General features: G+C 43.5%; 1 protein-coding gene across 1 annotated transcript; it reads left to right on the forward strand.

The window, feature by feature from the left end:
• Positions 1-537: 537 nt before the first annotated feature.
• Positions 538-14,756, forward strand: tubgcp3 (tubulin, gamma complex associated protein 3). Its single transcript, XM_041966516.1, has 23 exons — positions 538-687; positions 1,829-1,936; positions 2,769-2,836; positions 3,098-3,175; positions 3,346-3,554; positions 4,707-4,870; positions 5,041-5,153; positions 6,249-6,374; positions 6,480-6,548; positions 6,745-6,877; positions 6,996-7,162; positions 8,394-8,504; positions 8,685-8,793; positions 9,489-9,678; positions 9,775-9,910; positions 9,997-10,065; positions 10,281-10,416; positions 10,674-10,762; positions 11,224-11,355; positions 11,443-11,583; positions 11,723-11,839; positions 11,970-12,064; positions 12,330-14,756. The coding sequence occupies exons 1-23, from the start codon at positions 612-614 to the stop codon at positions 12,394-12,396; spliced, it is 2,703 nt and encodes a 900-aa protein (XP_041822450.1). The 5' UTR covers positions 538-611; the 3' UTR covers positions 12,397-14,756.
• Positions 14,757-16,154: the final 1,398 nt, after the last annotated feature.

Raw genomic sequence — 16,154 nt, forward strand, 5'->3', positions numbered from 1 at the left:
TGAAAGTATTGCTAAGAACCCACATGCAATTTAGAGTTTATTAAAAATGCCACTAAGTTATGTGTATTTTTAGAACGTCAAAAGTATTTTAGATATAGGCATATTCTCATTCTTGTACTTTTGGCAAAAATTAAAGTATTTGTATATAGTTTAGGGTTGTTTCCTTTAGCATTTTTGACTTGATAGTGTTGACTACAATTCTATTTACATTTTCATCCTTGACAAGACGACTTCTACTGAAGCCTAATTCAGATCAATAGGAGTGCTGTAAAAGCCAACACAGACCAAATATGAAAGGACAGGAGTGTATTTTTCTGATAAAAAAAACTGCATTCTGATTTAAATTAAATTAAGTTGTATTACATAATTAATTAATTTCTACATTAATCTAGTACTTCCACTTTAGCTTGATATATTACCCTCAGAAATTCTATGCTCTTACTTTGAAGGCAATATGGCACTAGTTGCGGTCATAATCTTCCTGAGTCATGCTAGCTTGACTCACCTTGTCAAAATGGCGTTCTTGGTAGTGGGAGATTGGAGTTAGTTCATATCATACAGTGTAGTTTATTGAGTCATTGGGCAATACAAGCAAAGTTAGCCACGACAGTATGGCGACCCTGGATCAGAAATCACCCAACGTGCTTCTCCAGAGCCTCTGCTGCAGGATCACGGGGAAAAGCGAAGGTAGCTTCATCAATTAGCGCTAGCATGCTCCGCGCTAGTACAGATACCAGCAATACTCCAGTATTCAGGAAACGTCAAAGCTAACCTCATTGAAAGATTCGACACTATGTCGGTGCCCTTCCCATTGCTAATCATACACATTTTAAACATGATATAAACTCATCGTCGGAATCGTTATCGTATATTGGCGAATTCGGCGTGTCATTTCCAAACCAGGTAGCACAAATTCTTGATGATAATCAAACTTTTTACAATCCTTGTGCCGCCTGAGCCCGGTGTGTTTGTGTGATGGAAGGTTGGAGAAAACCTTGAAATTTTACTGAAATTAATGCTGTTTGGTCATTTGGACATATGCCGAATTGAAGAGAGCGTATTAATTATTTCTTACCACCCTTACAAGCAAGCAAACAAACTTACATGTAAATATCCGAATGTTTAAAAATACAGCTGTAATTGAGTCTTGTATCACTTACGCTCTGTTGAATAACGGCACATAGCGGGGCTTGGTCTGCGTAACATAGCTGTCAGCCAATGGGCTTGGCTAGACACTACACATCCCGGTTAACAGCTTCATGGTCCCTCCAGCTATCACTGTAACATTAATAAACTGTTAGCTTTTTTTGATAAAGTGGGCAGCGGTTCACTTAAGCTATCTGTGAGCTTGCTAGCCAGTTAGCTCTCGTGTTGGCCAGCGCACAGTTTGTATGGTTATTGGATGCGCTTGTGTCTTGTTAGCTGCAGGCCCCTGCTGGATGCAGACATCTCAGAGGAAGGCTAGCATGTTTGATCAGCGATAGGGAGAAGAATGTCAATATGATCCGGTGTTTTTCAGTCACTTTGACGTGATTGCAGCTTTACCTACGTGGCAGTGTTGACAAACGTCTCAGCTGTAATTTCTATTTAGCCACAGTATGTTGTTCCATTATTTACAACCTTTTCAAAGCAATAGCCATAACCTAAGTTTGTAGGGTTATACTGTGCACTTCCAACTTTTTGAGGCAAAATGAATGGGAGAAATGTGGGGTAATAGCAGTGGGGGGAAAAAAAACTCAGGTCACAGCTGTTGGTTATTTCTACATTACATCAAAGTTCTACCTATTTATCCCGATCTTTAGTCACTACTTGTTATTTCCTTTTCCAGCTGAAGTTGCCCACCAGTTTCAGTATGCAGTGCGAGTCATTGGAAGCAACTACGCCCCCACCATTGAACGGGATGAGTTCTTGGTGTCTGAAAAGATCAAGAAAGAATGTAAGTACCCTTTGGACAAATTTCCCTCAATGACACCACATTCATACTATAGGTTACAGCACAACTACCACCATAATTTATGCTACTAATTAGTCTCTGCGGTATTGTCTCCAGCCCACCAGCCAAATCTGCCCATCTGTTCCTGTCAGGTGGTTTTGTATATTGGCTCCATTTGTGCACTTTTATGTCGGTAAAATGCATGTGTTGACTGGATTTATTATATTGATTGCTGATGTGATGAAATCAAATGATTTTTAAGTTTCAGCAAAAGAAGCTACAGAAATATCATTTGCCAACTGTGGCATGTCATAGCACAGCTGGTAGTTAGATGTTGATGCAGGGGCCAAGCTTGCTCTTTCTAAAGTTAGTTTTCTGTATATTGTCATGCAGCAATTTCTCACCTTGCCTTTGAAATGTAGAGAGGGATTCCTGAGATTGTTCATGCTTGAAAAGCTCTAAATATATCCATTTAAGACATCAAAATGATGAAGGTCTCATGAATACAGGCACTAGAGATCTTTTTCTATTCACAGTCTCAGGGCAGCTTTCTTTGTGCTGCAGAACAAAGCCGAATGTGCAGTCTGCAACCTGTCTGCTTTTCTAAGCAGACAGCTTTTGCTCTGCAGATTAAGTTTATCATGTTCTTTCCTTTTTTGTTGTTTAAATTGGTCATAGACCACTAACACAAACATAACGTGCACTAATCCTGCAGGGAACAGCAGGAGTTTTCCGACCTTGGTGCATGTTCGTCGGTTCAATGAGTTATTAGTGCTGAAGGAGCTTTCCTACTTGACATTCAAACATCCCAGCTGACAGATTTTGTCTGTTGCAGTGCTGAAGCAGAGAAGAGAAGCAGACGCTGCTCTGTTCTCAGAACTGCACAGAAAGCTGCAGACGCAGGTTGGTGTTTGTGTTCTTTCAGGACGGGTTTACCCAAACAAAAAAACCCACTGAACCATAATGGGAAAATTCCCCACTCAACTCAAGATACCGCATATACGTGTGCAACAATATCTCACAAAGCAACAGACAATGTAGTATTGATATTATTATTTATACATTGATTATGTATTACATGCAATGTGAATTTAGGATTTTACTAAAGTGTCCCCCACCAGATTGCAATGATGTTTAGCTGATGTTGTGTTTCCTGTTTCACAGAGTGTTCTGAAGCATCGCTGGTCTGTGCTCTACTTGCTGCTCAGCCTCTCTGAAGACCCCCGCAAACCATCCAGCAGGGTGAGGAACACACACAAACACTCATGCAGTCTCAAGCTTTTTGATTAGACTTACTTAATTGTTTTTATGGTTATTGTTTTACTTTATGTGCTTTAATGATTAAAATTATAATAAAGTATGAGGGTGATACAGACTTGATCCCCCTCTCTTTCTCACCGTGTCATTCCCAGGTTGGAAACTATGGGGCACTCTTTGCCCAGGCCCTCCCCAGGGACGCCCACTCCACCCCGTTCTACTGCACCCGGCCTCAGAGCCTGGCCCTGGGCTACGGGGAGAGGAGCGCCGGTCTGTCGGCCAGCGTGGGGACCAGCGGCATCTCCAGCCTGGGCGTCTACACACTGAACGGGCCCACGCCAACGCCGCAGTCCCTGCTAGCTGGGTGAGCATTTTCAGAAGAGCATCACACACAAACGGACCTGTTGCCTCACAATATGCAGGCAGTTTTAATGGGTCTTAATGGATAAACTTAAATTAGCTCCAAATACACATGAACTCCACGATGAACCACAAGCCAACATTATGCCTTGATTGACACCTGTAATGTTCTGCATGTATCTATATACAGTCAATATTAAGTGTACACTCTACAATATCACATCCAGTCCAGTAGCACCACAAACTGTTACTTATGTAGTCCATATCGTGATGGAGCCATTAGTTGACACATTAATAGAGAAGACAACACACTTATATCTGCATAAGCACCTATCAGCTGTGTTTAAGCAGCAAAAGGCTCTGGGGAGAAGAGGGTTATTTATCTGATTCTTATCCTGTAAAAACGCTCACAGCCAGATAAAGGAAACATCAATTAGCACCAGAACTTGCCTCTCATGCTGACCTCTTCTAAATCTGTTTTATGAGGCATCAGAAGGCCATTTAATTCCACTTATCCTCATTAATAATGCAGTAGTCCTTCAGCTGCAAATGACCAGTGGGCTGTCTGGGTTCACCTTTTAGTCGTGAAAGGGCAAATCCTCACTCCAGTCGTAAAAAAAACTCTCAGTAGTGGTGCTTTGATTATGCAAAGATGTTTGTTCGGCTTCTTTTTTTATTAGTTAGTTTGCTGTTCTGAGTGCATTGTCCATCAGGGAACCAATAATGTTGGCCAGCATGTTAGCTTTGTTTGTTGAGGTTGCGATTAAACTCAAGTATGAATGCCTTGTAATCTGAAGAAAATGCTTTTATGTAGTTCACTGGCACATCTGCATTTTCTTTGACAACAAGTCACATCTGACAGAATTATTTCAGAAGTCGCTGTCTTTTTGCTAACTCTGTTGTGGAAAATACTTTACCAAGTTCATTGTTTACAAGATAACCTTTCCTGTGAATGTGCTCTGTGGATGTGGGTGGACGAAGGTACAAAAAAACTGACTACACCCAAATCTGTTGGATTTCTATGGGAACAATCAGAACAAAGCCTTGTATTTGTTAGCATGAATCAGATCTCTGAGCTCACCTGTTTGCATGTGAACTCTCCTTTGCTCGGACTGGTCAGCAACAGTGAATCTGTGTGTGTGTGTGTGTGTTTCAGTCAACCCCCCCAGTCTGCAGCAGGAGCTGGTCAGCCTCTGGGCTCTCGGCTGGCCTGGACTCTTCCCGCAAGCTGCTCTCCTTCCTCTGCTCTGGCCCTGCCCGCAACTCGAGCACCCCTCGGACCCCCGGCTCCCTCCAGAGTGGTCCGTCCTCGCCGAGACGGTGAGTGACGTGTGACCCAGACTGCCTGCATGCTGTGCAGGCTACAGGTTGACCAGAGCATCATTTATGTGTTGCTATCTGTGAACTTTGTGAACTTTCACTGTGTTCACCAATGTTTTTGTTTCTGATGTACGGGAAATTGTCTGTCCTCCCGTGTCCTGACGGTGCAGGGGAGGTGAGCGAGGCGGCGCTGGTACGGGACATCCTCTACGTCTTCCAGGGAATCGATGGCAAGTTCATCAAGATGAGCGCCCAGGATAACTGCTATAAAATAGACAGCAAGGTACCTGAAACTACATCTAACCCTGTAAAGCTTTTAATAGACTAATCAGTGCAGCACACACTCCCCAAAATAATGTGTGTCGTTGTGTGTGTGTGTGTGTGTGTGTGTGTGTGTGTGTGTGTTGAAAAGGAACTGTTGATGGTTGACTACTTGTTTCAACACTGTTTCTACTGAAAGTGCTGTTGTCTTTAACACATTTTCTTTTTATTGTTGTTTATTTATGCAAACAAAGGAGATTTTTTTCAAAGGGGAACATATCCAACACTAAAACTAGCTGCTCACTGTCTTCTTTTGGAGAGAACTTGGATAGTTTTTCTTATTAGGCAGAGCTGAAGTAACGCCACCACATATCCAGAGTAGATGATATGATATCAAGGCTGTTGTTGTTGATTGGAGTTTAAAAGAAAGATTCAACAGATCAATATGATGCTCTTTGGCACCGAGCCACATCGACCTCTGTTTTCTCTCTTCTCTGTCCTGTCAATTCCTTTTACTCCCCTCTCCTCCTCCTCCTCTTCCTCTCCCATATCATCAATAGGAGGGCTTCAGATGTAACCTGTCCCTCATTCTCCCAGTGCTGCTAAACATAGACCTGTGGTCAATCTGCTGTCACCGTCCTAAAGCAGACGCAGCCACTGAGAGCAGAGATAAATGAGTCTAGGATGGAGATATTTTGGACTCGTCTTCGGCCACTTAACTTCTCTTTGTAAAGCTCTCTGGATAAAAGGTTTTGTTAAACAGATAAAAATTTAATGCATCATTAAATGTGAACTCCTCCCCAGCTGGAAAACAGATCGGTTGCTGCAAGACTGCATGAAGCAGCTCTGTCAGAGCTCCCAAAATGACAGTTGATGCTTGTTTTAAACACAGTTCCATTTGTAATTAATATACCATCATCATGTCCTTGTGTTTGGACATAATAACCCTGCAATGTCGGGCTCAGTGGACTCGGTATGAACAGATAACAAATATTAAAGTACTCGGTTCAGGATCAGGCAGTATCATTTCCTGTATGTGTCATTGCATTTATGTAACAAACACAGTCTGTGGTGCCTCGTGCACGTATGTGTTGTAATGTGTGCCGTGCCTCACCAGGTGGTGCTGTGCAAGTCTCTGAGGGACACCAGCAGCAGACTGGCCGAGCTCGGCTGGCTCCACAACAAAGTCAGGAAGTATACGGACGCCAGGAGCCTCGACCGGGCCTTTGGGCTGGTCGGACAGGTGTGTCATATGTGTTCATTATCTTCCGAGGACACGCTGTTTTTGTATCGAACCCTCTGCAAACACTTTCCGTCTCCCTCTGACCCCTCTGTTTCCTCCACTCAGAGCTTCTGCGCCTCGCTCCACCAGGAGCTGAAGGAGTACTACAGGCTACTGTCCGTCCTCCACTCCCAGGTAACCAGTGCTTGACAGATGGATGCTTACAGGGATGAATGATGTTCAGAAGTTCATAGAATACAAAAAATGAAATTCGTGTTCAAACAAAAATCACTTTTCCCCTCCTGAAAACATTGCCTGCCTTCAGTTTAAATACATACTCTTCCTGTGTGGGGAAAGATTTCAAATAACATGATTTCCGTATGTGTTGTAGTTGCAGGTGGAGGATGAGCAGGGTGTGATCGTGTGCACAGAGAGCAGTCTGACTCTCAGAAGGCTCCTGGTCTGGATGTACGACCCCAAAGTCCGACTCAAAACGCTGGCCGCCCTCGTCGACTTCTGCCAAGGTAGGTCGGGTGTGTGTGGGTGCATGCTGTATTTGGTTTTGGACAGGTCGGTCGACACACTATGTTTAATGCAGTCCCTTCAGCGCTCGTTTCATTCTGCTTGTGTGTGCCTGGTCAGGTCGGAAAGGAGGCGAGCTTGCCTCAGCCGTCCACTCGTACGGGAAAACGGGGGACCCACAGATGAGGGCGCTGGTTCAACACATCCTCAGCCTGGTGTCACACCCCATCCTCAACTTCCTGTACAGGTGGATCTACGACGGCGAGCTAGAAGACACCTACCACGAGGTACACACACACACACACACACACACACACACATACTTCCTTGTTGATGAGAAAATCTGTGGTTGTAATCAGCCCGGAAGATGGTGTCGTGTGTCTGAAGCTTAATGAGAGAGATGCATGCTGCTTCCCAGAAGTCCAGCAGGAATTTATTGGTCATCTCTGGAACATTGTTCTGTCCGACTGCTCTGACGTTTGACCCCTATGAGAAAGAACATTACTGAGAGGAGGAGAGAGGGAGAGAAGTAAAGAGGGAGAGAGGCAGGACAGCTTCTTAAATGAGGACCGATGAGAGGAGTGTAATGGAGAGCGCAGTGATGGATGTTTCTCCTTTACTTCTCCCTGCCCTTTCTCCCTTTCCGTTTCTCTCGCACACACTCGCTATTTATGTGTCCAGCATTAACCGTCAGTCATCCCTGGACTCTGGTCTTAAGTGCTGTGTTTAAGAACACTGAGACAAAGTTATTGCACCTTTCAGGAGGGAAATTACCCCAGAGATCTCTCAGACACACACAAAACAAACACTGTCTTTAATTATGGCGTAAATATGAGATGTTTTAGGTTGTACAAAGACAACAGAAACTCAAATGTAGCGTAGTCTGAGAAGCTGAAAAGGCAAAAGTGATAATCTTGTGTTATATTTGTTGGTTCAAATGGCTGTGAAGAAAATCTATTGTCTTCTATGGTGACACATATTACATGCTACTTCTTATTATATATGCTAAAACTGTCACTTATACTATTGCTGGTTGTTCTGCTGCTGCCAACACTATATATACTTATATTCATACTAAAACTCAGCCTTGTGGTGTCTGTAGTAAAGTTCTTTGTAGCGTCTTATTTCAGGTATTAGCTTGTTGGAAAGTGCTCGTTAGACACAGAGTCCATAGTGAGCCTGACAGTTGGAGTCAGTTCAAAAATGTATCGGCATACATAGAGAACGCAGCCCTCAGCAAGCCCATTAGAAAGCAAGTCGGAGCTACTGTAGTACCCTCTGAATTAAATGGACAATCTAAGTGAATGTGACAAAGGATGGAAACCTCTGTAATGGACTGCACGCCGGCTCCATAGAGCTGTTTATTCAGTGTTTGACTCAACTTTACTCATCAAAAGTGTCATCAGAATACATTCAGGCCAAAGGCTTCTTATAGACACTGTAATCAATTCTTTTTATTCACTCTAGTAGAATTAAACTTCCCATTGTGTCTTAAACTGGGTATGTATGTGTGTGTAGTTCTTTGTAGCGTCAGATCCCAACGTGAAGACAGATCGTCTGTGGCACGACAAGTACTCCCTCAGGAAGTCAATGATCCCCTCATTCATCACCATGGACCAGGCTCGCAAGGTATGCACACCCAGACTTTAGCCATCACCATACACCAGGCTTATTGCCATACACACCCAGGTGTCGGCCGGTTGAAACACACATTAAAGACAATACAACGACTTTTTTATGTTATGATTATAGCCAACTATTATCTCCAGGCTGCTGCTCAGCTTGCATCATATTATCTCTCCCTTCCAGGTCCTGCTGATCGGTAAATCCATCAACTTCCTGCATCAAGTTTGTCATGACAGAACACCGCCGGGCAAAATCACGCCGGCATCCAAGTCTGCCGACACGCCCAAAGACGGTAGGCTCTCTCCTCCATCTGCTCCGTGCGCATAATTAGGAGTTTTTGGACGTTGTCTTTTGAAAAATATCAACCAAAGTACAAATAACATTGAGAAGCAGCAACAAGAAACTACAATATGCTGAACATGTAAAAGTTTACGGCTTTATTGGTACTTTTGTTTTCTTTCTTTTTCAGTGTTGCTTTTTGAGTCAGGTGTACTAATGACATCATTGGCCAATAAGAAGCCTCCTTTTTGCTTTGTCCTCAGCGTATTGATATTGTTATATTGACGTAGGCTAGTGTACTGGCAGTGATCAATGCTCTTACCGCTCACTGGCCTCGTCCTCCTCTCCGCTTTGAAGATGAAGAGGAAAGAGGTATACTTAGCCATATTCTATTGATTCAGTCTGCAGGTTTTCATCTGACCAGTTTGATCTGTGGCTTTTACAGTATCTGTTGAAGGGCATCACACTCCCTCCTCCCTGGTTGTCCAGCAGCAGAGGTCTCTTTGGACCGGGAGGGGAGAATGGCTTGGTCAAGCCAGATCCCAGTCAAATTTTTAGGATTTTTTTCATTTCTTTTCGTTTGTTTTGCATGTAATTAAATGATTGCTGTCAGGACGTTAATTGAATTTCAACAAATATAAGAAAAAAGGCTTTTAAAATACATTACCTATGCTAGCTCTAGTACCCCTCTCATCTTGTCCTTTCTAGCTGCAGAGCTGCTGTCAGACCTGGAGGGGGCATTTCAGGAGAAGATCGATGCAGCCTACTTTGACACCAGCAAATACCTGCTGGACGTTCTCAACCGCAACTACCTGCTGCTGGAGCATCTGCAGGCCATGAGGAGATACCTGCTGCTGGGCCAGGGTGACTTCATCAGACACCTCATGGACCTGCTCAAGTTAGCAACACGCACTTTGAATTTATCAAGTTAGCAGTATAATAGTTTGCAAAATCTAAAGTTTAATCTTATGGTATCCTACTTATTTTGTCCCAGACCGGAGTTAGTGCGCCCTGCCACCACTTTGTACCAACACAACCTGACTGGTATCTTAGAGACGGCAGTCAGAGCCACAAACGCCCAGTTTGACAACGCAGAGATCCTCAAGAGGCTGGATGTGCGCCTGCTAGAGGTAACGCGTGTGTTGTGAATGTTGCTGTGTTGCAGGTCTAACTTCAGCACGTCCTCACCATTTGACATGTCTTCTGTTTGCCCCAGGTGTCTCCTGGTGACACAGGCTGGGATGTGTTCAGTCTGGACTACCATGTTGATGGACCCATTGCAACGGTATCACACATACACTTTCAGTACAGTTCTGAACACACTGTGTCTGTTTCTGTCTCTTCAGAACAGTTACTGCTGTTGTCATATATATATATATATATATATATATATATATATGTGTGTGTGTGTGTGTGTGTGTGTGTGTATATATGTATGTATATGTATGTGTGTATATATATATATATATGTGTGTGTGTGTGTGTGTGTGTGTGTTTCAGGTGTTTACAAGGGAGTGTATGGGCCACTACCTGCGAGTGTTTAATTTCCTGTGGAGGGCCAAGAGGATGGAGTACACTCTGACTGACATCTGGAAGGGACAGATGTGTAATGCCAAGCTGCTCAAAACCATGCCTGGTACAAAAACTCAAACACACACACACACACACATACACATACACACACATTGTATATATTGACATTGTACATGGCCAGGCGTGGATGTAAATGCAACATGACTGGTTGGTGGAGGTGTACAACTTGAGATGGTAATTCTAGTTGTTATTTCTGTTTATTTTAAGAGCAAAATTGTCCTTTTTTTAACCACTTTTTCAAGTACGTAGCCTGCATCCTGCTGTAACTTTACCTGCCGTGTTGTGCTTTTCACCCTCCAGAGTTGTCCGGCGTGCTGCATCAGTGTCACATCCTGGCTTCTGAGATGGTCCACTTCATCCACCAAATGCAGTACTACATCACCTTCGAGGTCAGACCATTAGCAGTGCTGCTCCTATCGCAGGCTGTAAAACATCAGTAAAAAAAGTAGTAATTACAGCAGGAGGAGGTCTGCTGTGTCAGTTAAATGCAGCACAGCATGACTCTGATTTACAAGATCAACAGTAGCCTTGATGTTAGTGAGGTTAACTCAATTTTAGAAGGTGGCTGGTTCAAGTCCAAACCGGTGAAAGTCAGACTAATGGAGTTGTTTTAGATGGGATAGCAAATTTAACTGCAGGTTTTACTGCTGAGTAAAGTCAGTAAATAAAAGATTTCTCTGCTCAGACAACTGTTAAAATAATTCTAAGAAAAACATATTGACTGTGGACCGGGAGGCACCGCCATGGCACCGGAGGTGGATGACACTGACTGTATGATATCTGATTTTTAATAAAAGGACAATGTCATTCCCGCACAGCTTTAGTAAAGTGTCTGTGTTTGTGTGTGTAGGTGCTGGAGTGCTCCTGGGACGAGCTGTGGAACAAAGTACAGCAGGCTCAGGATCTCGACCACATCATCGCTGCACACGACGTCTTCCTTGACACCATCATCTCCAGATGCCTGCTGGACAATAACAGCAGGGTAACACACACTCTTTGACACACACGATGATAATCTTACGGGGAAAAAAATAATTTCCTGAAACTCTGTTTTTCTTTGTCTGTCCAGTCTCTTTTGAACCAGCTGAGGGCCATATTTGACCAGATCATTGAGTTTCAGAGCGCCCAGGACTCCCTGTACCGCTCTGCACTAGAGGAACTCACCCTCCGACTGCAGTATGAAGAGAAGAAGAAACAGAGAGAGGAGGAGGTAGGAAGCAAGATGGCACAGGTTTCTGGGTTAGAGATGAGCTAAATGCAGAGAGAAGAGGAGTGGGATGATGTGAACATAACGGTTCTTGAATGTGTGATCCTATCCTAGCTAAATACTGTACGTCTGTCTGATTTAGGGTCAGTGGGGAGTGACGGCCGAACAGGAAGCGGAGGAGAAGAAGAGGATTCAGGAGTTTCAGGAAACCATACCAAAGATGCGCTCCCAGCTCCGCATCCTCACCCACTTCTACCAGGTACCAGCCTGAGCCTCGTCCAGGAGCCGCTGTCATTTGCATTTGACGCATCCTGAAATGCAATCAGCTGTTTCTTCTCCTTTTCACGCCTCTTTTCTCTCTGTTCCGTCACGCCTCCCTCTCCTTTCAGAGCATCGTCCAGCAGTTCCTGGTGCTGCTGATGACCAGTTCAGACGAGAGTCTGCGTTTCCTCAGCTTCAGACTGGACTTCAATGAACACTACAGGTTTGCCTTTTCAAAACATCAGCACAGGAACCAAAACAACTGAAACGAAGAACTTTAGAAATAATCTCCAGGCTACAATTGTTTTATGACCCCTTAATTTGCTTTTAATTTTAATATTATCGGATAAAAATTACTGATGAAGGCTTTTTGTCAGTAAAACAAATGATGTCCACACTGTGAGCTCTGCAGCGAGACAGTAGCTAACTCCTAAGTATCATCATGACCATGAAAACCTTCACATGTTTTCTCACCAATTGCCCTACAGAGCCAGAGAGCCGAGGCTGCGAGCCTCACTAGGCGCCACCCGGGGGCGACGACTGTCAAATATCTGACACGATGGCGCAGGCGTTGACGGACGAGGCTTCCAGCCGTTGGAGCATGGGGTATGACATCACAGTGGGCAGTTGTGACATCACCGAGATGGGACCGGCCAGCAGACTTGATGCGCCTCATGTCGAAATGATGTCATGCCTTGGAGGAGCGATGCAGCGCCGTCCCGAACGTTCCGGCTTGGCAGCGGCTGCGGTCGCCAAGTGATGACATCACAGCAGGCAGCTCCAGTGAAGTGGGCCGCGCAGGATCACGAAGGAATAAAATCCAGTAAATCAGACTTTCAGAGCTTGTCGTGACATGCAGAGTAAACACCACCAAACAGACAATTCCACAAGACGTCTGCGAAACATGAGTTCAATTTGGGAAAACGAAGTCCAGCCGAGTGTGAAGAGATAAATAAAAGCTGCTGTCAGACTCGAGTCACACAGGGCCACCTTACATGGCATGCCTTATTAATGAGGAAAAAAAACAAAACCTTTTTCCTCAGCTTGGTTGCCAAATCTAGTCCCAACCCACGTAATGTATGTACATAGAGTTTATGCAAGAATGTATGTATGTATGTGTATATACGCGTCTTTTCACATCAGCACCTGTGGCTTTGCATCTTCTCACTAGGGTTCAACCGATATGGGTCCGATATTGCTATTTTTTCAATTTTGTATTTGTAGCAGTTATTAAAACGATATAAATCTGATCATTTTTAGTAAAAATTCTTCCTGAAGAGGCTGGAGATGTGTTCTCATTAAGGTGAAAATGACAGTATGAGGCACTGAAGCTGTATGGACAGGCAGGAGTCTTCAGCATATTGAATATTTAATATTTATGGTCAGTATTGGTGCACCGGTATATCGGTCTAACCCTAGTCCTCCACTCTCTCCTCCTCAAAATCCAGGGTTTTTTAGTGCGTCAGGTCAGCTGTCCAATCACAATCATGCAGTGGATTTTAAATTACGCACACAGCACGCAGTCGCAGACAGTCCTGCTTCCAGCTGCGTGAAGAACCATGCTCATACAGACTAAAAGCCCCTTTGTTGCCCAATTTGTATACACCTTATAGTAATTTCTGCCATTAGTGGCTTTAATAGTTTTCGTTTTTAGCTGTTTGCTATTAATGGGTGAGAAACAGGAAACAAAAGAGCATCTGTCTTCACCTTGACTCAGAATCAGCTGATACAAAGAATGTTTTTCCGAGTTTAATTTCCATTTGTGTGGTTTCCCTCCGTTTCCCTGCTCAGTTTACACTTTATTCTTTTGCGTCTGTATGAGATGGATCGCGTCCAAGAAACACTCCTCTCAACAACCACAACGACCTCACTTCTTGTCATTGCATAAACAATAGCAACTATAAATGTTCAGATGTTTCTTAAAAAAATGTAAATATTTCTCAGTGACAGTCCATGTTTAAAGAATTTAATGGTTATATGAACGTGGCCCGTTTATTTTCTGAAACAAGACACTGTAAAGGAAACAAGAGTCGTGTTAGTAGTGTTTTTAAGTGAGATTTGCTCTACGTGCATATGAGGATGCTGACAGCATCCGGGTGGAAGTGGTTCAGTATAGTAGCACAAGGTGTTGCTCACTTTTCATCAACTGGATCACTCAGACTGTCTGTCTTTTTTAAATGTTAAACTGAGGAGGGGAAGCAGTCCGTGTGATGGATGCAATCCTCTGTGAGCGCATGCAGAAAAATGTCGACCTGACCCAAACCCAAAAATGTCAGTCCAAGCTTACAGTCAGTCTGAGAGGAGCTGACAGCCCTGAATTATAAACGTACAATCGATCCCAAACCTGAACATTGAAGTCAACCTCTCGCTTCAGCCCAAAAATGGAAAATCAAAGTCTTGTTTGCTGTGTTGGACGTGGCTATATGCTGGATTTCCTTCTTAGTGTACAGTTAAAAGCTTTCCACTCAAGTAAAAATTCAATCATCAAGTAATACAATCCTTTCCATATGAACCGCTGTGAGCAGCGACCTCCCCTTGGTGAAGCTCTGACCCTGGGTTAGGGAGCACGTTTCCAAAAACAAAACGATTAACGGACATGCGTCAATTATCAGCTTTAACACCTCTTCACTGTTCTAATCTGGTCTGTCAGGCTCTTCCAAATCCACATTTAACTCCATTAAAAGTGCAGAAGTATGTGAAGTCTGTATGATCGACTTGTAACAAGCTACACAAACGTGTGTCAAGTGATGTTCCAGGTTTGATTCTTTTGTTTCTATCGTCCGTGAAACAAATGGGTGCTGCATACGGTCACCGGACCAGCTGACTGCTTTCTTACAATGAATTCTTTCTTGCATATGTGTTTAAAAAGATAAAAATAAAAAACGAATAAAGGTGAAATGAGACATCAAACTGAACCTGGCTCAACACTCCTGCACCGTCTGTCTCTGTCTGTCCTCTACATTGTATAGCACATAATGTATAGAATATAGGGAAACAGACCATCCCGCGTCTTCTTTAATAAAATGTTTTTATGCCTCTGTGACAGCCATGACTTGAGTCATTATGTCCTCAAGTCACATCAAATGGAGCTGGTTGGTGCTAATTGTAGTCCAGTAGTGTGTTTGACTGTCTGCCAGCACCAGGACTGGTGGTGCCGTGCAGCTCTGCCTCCGGGCTGAATTTGGTTGCACTTACTGCCACCTACAGACAAGACATCCATGATAATGTTTGCTGATTTCAAGGTAAACATTACACAATAACATGATTTATTTGATACAGTGCAATCTGACCAAATCCCCTGAGCTGCAAAGATTTTCCCCCGAGCTTCACATCACTTTGTTACTAAATAATCAAAGTCATTAAAGGGGTAGTCCAGAAATTAGCTTGTCAAATGTAAGTCTTTGGTAATCAGGCTTAAATGATGTGTAAACTGTTTCTGAACTTAAGCCTGCAAAACACACTGTATAATGTCCTCTGTGGCCCTGAAGAGATATTTTGTGATTAAACTTAGGTTGGTATATTGCTGAATTTAAGAATTAATTTAAGTTAGGTTAAGACTTTTTTCATTTTTGGCAAAGAGTGTATCGATCAAGTGAATTGTGTGTCCACTCTGTTGTTCGGCATGTTGTACCGTATGTGTTTTAGACTGAACTATGCAAGAGTTGAACCACTAGAGGGAGTAACAACATCTCTTTTTTACCTTCCATTCTCTCCACCCTCAGTTTTTCCATCTCTTGCTCTCTCTCTTACACATACACACATACACACACATAATTTGTCGTCCTGGCTTTAGATTCTTTGGCAGTAAGAACCTGCAATCAAAACGCTGTTTGGTGCACAGGATCAGACCACTTCAGTGTCTTCCTGACTGACGTAAAGGTGTTTAACTATTCTGTGGAGCCTCAGTAGTTCAAATTAAAGACGTTTCTCTTGTTCACACAAATCAATGACTGATACAGAGGCAGGAAGGAGAGGAAAGTGTGGAAGTCCTGTCACACACACACACATACAGTATCACCATGGCCTCTTTTTCTTGGAGAAATCTGTTCCATCTGCCTTCATTTACATCTCAAAAACCAATTCTTTCAACGGTTCTTTGATTCTCTGCTGTTTGTGCAAATGTGCATACTGTGTGTGTGTGTGTGTGTGTGTGTGTGTGTGTGTGTGTATAAATACCTGTTTATTTGTCCTGAGAGCCGTCTCTTCAGGCCTATATATAACAGCCTCTCGTCTTTGTGGATAACACTTTGAGAAAATTGTCAATTTGGAAAGCCGGAGCACCGGGAGGCTGAGAGTCCTGATTGCTGAGCTGG

The sequence above is a fragment of the Chelmon rostratus genome, chromosome 24 (assembly GCF_017976325.1).
Source record: "Chelmon rostratus isolate fCheRos1 chromosome 24, fCheRos1.pri, whole genome shotgun sequence".
Lineage (NCBI taxonomy): Eukaryota > Metazoa > Chordata > Actinopteri > Chaetodontiformes > Chaetodontidae > Chelmon > Chelmon rostratus.

What these genes read in the sequence shown, in the direction of transcription:
- tubgcp3 (XM_041966516.1), top strand. Translation starts at nt 612, where the DNA reads ATGGCGACCCTGGATCAGAAATCACCCAACGTGCTTCTCCAGAGCCTC. An exon ending in TGAAAAGATCAAGAAAGAAT is followed by an intron (nt 1,937 to 2,768) that starts GTAAGTACCCTT and finishes TGTCTGTTGCAG; the next exon opens with TGCTGAAGCAGAGAAGAGAA. An exon ending in TGTCCGTCCTCCACTCCCAG is followed by an intron (nt 6,549 to 6,744) that starts GTAACCAGTGCT and finishes TATGTGTTGTAG; the next exon opens with TTGCAGGTGGAGGATGAGCA.